Source organism: Impatiens glandulifera, chromosome 4 (genome assembly GCF_907164915.1).
Source record: "Impatiens glandulifera chromosome 4, dImpGla2.1, whole genome shotgun sequence".
NCBI lineage: Eukaryota > Viridiplantae > Streptophyta > Magnoliopsida > Ericales > Balsaminaceae > Impatiens > Impatiens glandulifera.
In genome coordinates, this window is record NC_061865.1 from 2,754,349 (window position 1) to 2,761,865 (window position 7,517).

General features: G+C 27.2%; 1 protein-coding gene across 1 annotated transcript; it reads left to right on the forward strand.

Annotated features, from left to right (window-relative positions):
• Positions 1-4,880: 4,880 nt before the first annotated feature.
• Positions 4,881-7,311, forward strand: LOC124936014 (aspartic proteinase A1-like). The gene is made up of 12 exons (XM_047476465.1): positions 4,881-5,238; positions 5,343-5,372; positions 5,455-5,549; positions 5,640-5,746; positions 5,828-5,996; positions 6,069-6,108; positions 6,246-6,310; positions 6,387-6,503; positions 6,575-6,769; positions 6,850-6,972; positions 7,058-7,146; positions 7,227-7,311. Exons 1-12 carry the CDS (start codon positions 4,881-4,883, stop codon positions 7,309-7,311), a joined length of 1,473 nt encoding a protein of 490 aa, XP_047332421.1.
• Positions 7,312-7,517: the final 206 nt, after the last annotated feature.

The window sequence follows — 7,517 nt, forward strand, 5'->3', positions numbered from 1 at the left end:
AATTACCATGTCACTTGTTAATCAAAATCTCAACAACATAATCGAACATAATCGATCATGTTCATCAAAATGCAGACTTCTTGTTATTCTAAGCTAGTGAAAGTTTAAAACTAAAGAATCAAACACATTAAATCATATCAATTCAAACTAACACCAAGACTTCCTGTCAATTCATATCATGAACTCGAGAACATTCCTAATAAACAACAGTTAGAAAGCAGATCATACATCAAATAGGATGATTTCATTGCAATTTGTATCAATTTCAATCAATTCACATATGTACATAATTTCTTGCCAAAATAAATCACTCATTCATCATTGTATGAGTGAGATTAAAAGAACTTACAACTGAAGCAAGAACTCCCATGCAGTCTTCTTCTTCTTCCTTGAAGCTCACAATATACATGAATCAAATCTATCAAGGGTCAAAAATGATTCTTCTGGTTTTCCTTCAGACCCACAAACCATATTTCTGAATCAGCCACCTCTGTTACAAAACACAACTATGAAATATCCGTTTTCAAGCATTACAACACACAAGGAAGAAGTAGAGAGTGCGAGAGAACATACCGAGTGATTTGTAAAGCTTAGCTAAATCTGCACAGTTGTGCATCGCAATCAAAGCAATGTGCACGTCTTTCTTGCACACCTCGCTACAAACAGAAACAAAGATTAACAAATGATTGATTGATACTCCTCATTACATATTTCTCAACATGCAATTAGCTAGATCATATTCGTATAGATAATAGATAGATAGATAGATACTCCTTAACAAACAAAAAAGACTATTAAACTATATAAAGATTAATAAAAGACTAGCTTGATAGATACTCCTTATTAGATCCAGTAAGAGTAGGTCTCTCCTTATTTAATATATATATATATATATTTTTTTTTTAAAATTGGTTAAGAAAAAATGATATAAATAATCATTATATAATTATTATATATTAAAAAATAAATTAAGTGAGAAATATTTTTAATTAGAATACTATATATATATTTATAAGAGGAAAAAAAATAAAATAAAATTATTTTTGTTAATATATTTAGAAAAATTAGAATAATAAATTTAATAATTTTTATTATATATAATCTTATATCATTATTAATTATATATATGTTTCCTTACTCAATGTGATTGTGAATCCAAACAAATGGAGAGCTTCCTCTCCTGGCTATGACTATGGCTATGTTTCGGAGTCAAATTTATTAAAATAAAACTTTTATATTTTATTTAACTTCTCTGGTTTATTAATGTTTATAATGACTTTTATTTTTATAATACAATACAATTTTTATTGTAATATATTTTATATTAATATTTGTATAATGTTTTTTATTTTAAAATATAATATTCAAATTAATATTTATTTTAATTAAATAGATAAAGTTAATAATTTAAAAAATAAAATAAGGAATTTAAGAAATATAACCTTAAACCTCTTGATTTTCTTTCCCGTAGTCACTTACACGATCATGTAAAAACGGTTAGATATATTGTTTTATTATTTTTATTAGCATTCAATGGTATTTTAGTCTATTAGCACTTAAGGATATTTCAGTTTGGTGTAATCATTAACTATATAAACTCTTTCATTACATTTAGTTTATTTAAATTTGCTAATAAGAAACTCTAGTATTTCTCTCTTTATTTTATCATGGTATCAGAGCCTCCATTAAAGGATTCTCTTCGTTCAACCTAAATCATTCAATCTACATCTTTCGATTTGAATTTGGTGTTTGAGTCTGCAATTGTCAATGGTATTTTTTTCATTTTCGCTTCCTTTCGCTCTAGCTGATTTTGTTTGGAAATTTGTATTTGTGCCAGGACGTGTCGCATTGTGTCGCGTCGTGCCATATTCGTGTTATTGTATTTGTATTGTCGTTTTGGTATTTGTATTCGTGTTGCGTCGTGCCGCGTCGTGTCGTTTCGTGCCATATTTGTGCTGTTGTATTTGGGTTGTTGTTGTAGATTTGAATTCGTGTCGCATCGTGTTGTGTCGTGCAATATTTGTTGTTGCTGATTTTGAGTTGGTTAAACCAAGTCTTTACATAGTTTGCCAATATTTGTTACTGATTTTGAGTTGATTTATTTTGAGCATGCATAGTTGTTTCACGTCAATTATTGTTCAAAACGTGGCAATGTAAATGTTTCGATTAAGCAAGAAATACATTTGTAGTTATATTTTATTTGATTATGTTGGTAAGTGATTATTTATATATATCATGTATATTGGCTAATAATATGATTCATGTTCATTCATAATAAGTAAGTATGATTATCTAGCGAATTGTATACCTATATGAATAAAGATCTATTATATATCTTGTTTTTAATAGATAATTTTGAACATTGTCACAAAATTGTGTGTCTTTTGATTGTTGACAAAGATTTTTTTTTATAGAAGGTTAAAAGTTATCTTATTAATTAAGAAATTAACGGATAATTGATGACATAAATAATTATTTATAATAATTAGTTAGTTTTATAATTGATTATAGATAAATGATCAATATTCTAATTAATTGTAATAATTAATATTCTAATTAATTATTATATATTTTATAAAGGTATTTTTAATAATATATAAAATTATATATATATATATATATTTGTTTAATAATATATGATATATTATTTATTCGATTATGTTTCTATGTGGTTGATTATATATATGAAAATATTTGTTGGTGGAGATAATTAAGTTAAATATTTTATGAATAAATAAATAATTGAGATTATAGTTGATGGTTTTGATGGCTAAAAGTAAAAAAATAATAATATTATATATATATATATATATTTTGTTCAATTCCATCTAGTTTAATTTGATATTTCTAAAATAAAAAAAAAAAACTATAAGAAAAGTCTGATTTGATTTGAGAAATAATGTGATGATTGTGTCGATATTATAGGATGCAAAAGTACAACGGTAAATAAATGCTCAAGTGGTTTCGTCCAATCCTTGAAATATTATGATTTCTTTTTGTAGAAAATATGTGTTGAAATAAATATTTTAATTAATTAAATATTATAATTTTTTATGTAAAGGTTACATAAATAAAAAATTATATATGAATAAACATTATAACCTCTTGTATAAAAATTATGTAGGAATTATTTATTCATTTAAATATTCACCATAATAGTTATCTTATTTATTGAACAATAAGTATAACAAAAGAAAATTTGTTAATGAATGGCGTAGCAATCTTTTGATTAAAAATCATTAATTTAATTCACATATATGTGTGATTTAAAAGGTACCAACATGAATGTGGTGACAACTATTTTTAAACCAACCTGAATGTGATGACAATTATTTTTATTGATAATAACACAAAATATTATTATGCATACTATGATAAATAAATAGAATAGATGAATCTATTGTTTGAGAAATATGTTTTTTACAAAAAGATAAAGTTGTACAACTTAACAAATATAAGTAAATAACAAAAAAAAATTGTCTTGTATTTGATTTTTCAAATTTAAGGGTTTGAAATCAAAGAAATGGTTTTTCTTTGACATTATTTTTATACAAATTTAAAGAAATATCTTCATAAAAATTTTATAAAATATATGAAAAAGAAAATTGGCTTGTAAAATCTTTCTATAACAGGTTTTATAATAATTGTATGATATATTAGTCCTACTATAATTTTAAGTGAATTTAAATCAATGAATGTGACAGTTGTGTGGGTAAAGTTGTGTGGGTAAATCAATGAATGTGACAGTTGTGTGGGTTCAAATGACATGTTTCACTATGTATCATATTCACAAAAATTAATTATTTTATATAATAAGTCAAAAGTAATAAAAAGAGAGAATGGAAAATTTACTTATTTTATGAAGGTGGTACAAAGTGGAACATAATTTTAAGAAGATCAGATTTGATCTTTAGTTGTGTATATCTTAAACACAATGAAGGAAGTTATTTCATTACGTTTCTTTTGTATATAATATATTTTTTCGTTAAAATGCGATGAAAAGATGATTAAATTTACTAAAAATCTTAGTTGCACTTCACGATATATCTGGTTGTTATCAAAATATATATCGGTGTTATTAAAAATATAAAAAAATTTGACGTCTATAAATAAATATGTTAATAAATTTTAACATGCGAAAAAAATATATATTTCTCTAAAAAAAAAAAATTATGTAGGCCACACGAATGTATAATAGTTTAAAGACATATTTTTTTTTTTTTTCTATTAGGGGTTTGATTTAGGAGGAATCCTAACAAATGGAGAGTTTCCCTCCGGGCTAGGTTTCAGAGTCAAATTTATTAAAATAAATATATATTATTTAACTTCTCTTGTTTAATAACATTTATAATAATTTTTATTTTTATAATAAAATAGGATTTTTATTGTAATATGTTTTATATTAATATTTATATAAAGTATTATATGATATTTAAATTAATATTTATTTTTAATAAAATAGATAAAGTTAATAATTTAAAATAAAAAAAAAAGATAAGGTATATAATTTTAAAAGGGATTTAGGAAATATAACCTTAAACCTCATTGTTCATTCGCTTTCCCGTCGTGAATAACACGATCATGCAGTGAACGCCACCTTTTTTCATCAGAAAAAACTACTTTGGGGGAACAATTTCAGCTCTAGAAATTCGGTATAAATAGTCAGATTCATGGAATATTACACTAACTAAACTCATTTGCTTTAGTCATGCTTTTCCCATCTTCATGAACACGATCATGTAGTGAACGCCACCTTTTCCACCAGCAAAAACTACTTTGGGAGAACAATTTCATCTCTAGAAATGTCGCCATCCATCACTTCAAGTATTTCTCTGCATTTCTGAATCAAGTTCTTCAAATCGCTTTGCAAGTGATCAAGCATGGGAACAAAGTTTAGAGCAGCAGTTATTTTCCTTTTTCTTTCATCCATCCTTCTTCAACTGGTGTTTTCTGAATCCAACAATGGATTCGTTAGAATTGGACTGAAAAAGTTTAAATTAGATAAAAACAACATGATCCCTGCTCGACTTAACCCGCAACTACTGGATTCTCAAAATGCTGGCGGCATTGTAAAGTTAAAGAATTTCATTAACGTGCAGTACTATGGTGAGATTTCAATCGGTACACCACCACAGAAATTCACTGTGCTTTTTGATACAGGAAGCTCTAATCTGTGGATACCTTCCTCAAGAAGGTGCTACTTATCTGTAAGTTTGATCATATATCATTCATACAAATTTTATTAGGGGAGAAAATTGTGTTGAATTTGCCTCTGTTTCTGCTGCAGCGTTGGTGTTTCTATCCCCGTCGTTCTAGAACATCTAAAAAGAACATATATGATGCTCGTCGTTCAACAACGTATAAAAAGAACGGTGGGCAACTTTTATAGAAATAACTTCATGTAAAGCATGAAGGTGATATTGACTTGAAACATGATGTTGTTGTTTTGCACAGGAACATCTGCTAAAATACGCTATGGTTCAGGTTCAATAGCTGGTAAATTTAGCCAAGACAATGTTTTAGTTGGTGGATTAACAATCAAGAATCAGGTTATATATACAACACTAGGCCTTCATAGATTTTCCAAATCATCAATTTCTTTAATACTAATACTATACTTAAGTTTACTACAACTACAGGACTTTATTGAAGCAACGAGACTGTCCGGTTTTGTATTTTCCAAGTTTGACGGCGTTCTTGGCCTTGGATTTCCGGAGCTAGCAGAAGAAGATGCTGTTCCAGTATGGTATGCACTATCTTATGTCAAAATAAAAATTGTTGTGATATTCCTCTTAAGAAGATAAGGAGTAACCTCTCATATTTGCAGGTATAACATGATGAACCAGGGACTGATTCGGAATCCAGTGTTCTCATTTTGGCTTAATAGAAACGCAAAAGAAGAGGAAGGAGGTGAACTTATGTTTGGTGGGATTGATCCAAAGCATCACAAGGGGAACCATACTTATGTCCCTGTGACCCACGAGGGTTATTGGCAGGTTGAGAAATTTATATAAATATTTTTAATTTGTATGTTTGTTTCTTTTATTATAATGTGTTTGCTCTTGTAGTTTGACATGAGTAATGTTTCAATCAATGGTCAATCAATAGGTAAGCTCTTTCATCGATCATTCATAAAAGAAGAGGTCATTTATTAAACTAAGAGATAATGTTTAATGGGAGGTCATGTTGGTGGCATGAAAAAAAAGAGAACATGTCATTTATTGATAATAGGGTACATTTTTAAGGTGTTTGCAGATCTGGTTGTTCTGCAGTTGTGGATTCTGGAAGTTCTTTGTTATTAGGTCCAACGGTATGTGAAACTGAAAAATAATTTTATTTTATTGTTATAATGGCTGGTAAATAATAAATGATTTTAATAAGTGTAGGCTGTGATTACCATGATAAACCATGAAATTGGAATCACCGGAACAGTAGTAAGTCATGAATGCAAGTCAATCGTTGAAGAGTATGGACAAACCATTCTGAAAATGCTCCTAAGAGAGGTTATTTTTGTTGTTGAAATCTGAATTTCCTTAAAATACACCAACTCTAATGTTATCTTAACTTTTAATAGGTTAAGAAAATTTGTTCCCTAATTAGATTATGTCCAGTAAATGGAACTAAGCATATTGAGAAAAATAATAATGGAAGAAAATCAGACGTTTTCGCTATAGGTATGTGCAGTACTTGTGAAATGATAGTTGTGTGGATGGAGAGTCAGCTAGCGAGGAATCAAACAAAAATTGATATTTTAAACTATGTTAATAAGGTAATATTTATTATTCTCACTTAAAATAATTTAAATTAATATTATAATCAAATAAATTATAAAAATAATGTCTACATCAGCTATGTGTTTCACTGCCAAGACCATCTCAAATATCATCATTTGTGGATTGTTCGCAAATTTCCTCAATGCCTAAGGTTTCGTTTTTAATTGGTGATAGAAATTTTATTCTCTCATCTAAAGAGGTAAATAAATGTCTATCTTATTTTACTTTAATTGTTACATATTTTGTTTTCTTGTTAATAAAATATTTAATTTGTCCTAAATTAGTATATAATAAAGTTTGGAGAAGGTGATGCGCAAGAATGCACAAGTGGTTTTATCTCAAGAGATGTTTCTCCTCCTTATGGACCCTTCTGGTTTGACACAAACTCTTTTTCTTTTATTTGCCGAAATGTAATTTTTTTGGATGAATTTATGATTAACGTGTTTTATGAAGGGTTTTGGGGGACATATTCATGGGTCGTTACCACACTGTGTTTGACTATGGATCTTCCATAGTTGGATTTGCAGATGCTGCTTAATAATAATAATAAACACATATTTGTTAACTTCATTTACAGGAATATTTGGGTCAAATTTATTTCATTTTACAGTATTTATATTGAGTGTATTATTAATTAAAATATTCTTTAGGATTAAATATGCATTAAATCTCTTTTATTAATTTCTTTTATTTCTTTTTAAGATCGTTAGTATATTTTAAATTAGAATAATCTCTTGTTATCAA

Excerpts from the sequence above, each read along its gene's own strand:
- LOC124936014 (XM_047476465.1), top strand. The coding sequence starts at position 4,881 with ATGGGAACAAAGTTTAGAGCAGCAGTTATTTTCCTTTTTCTTTCATCC. Across the intron at positions 6,109-6,245 it reads AATCAATGGTCAATCAATAG|GTGTTTGCAGATCTGGTTGT; the intron begins GTAAGCTCTTTC and ends TACATTTTTAAG. Across the intron at positions 7,147-7,226 it reads CCTCCTTATGGACCCTTCTG|GGTTTTGGGGGACATATTCA; the intron begins GTTTGACACAAA and ends TGTTTTATGAAG.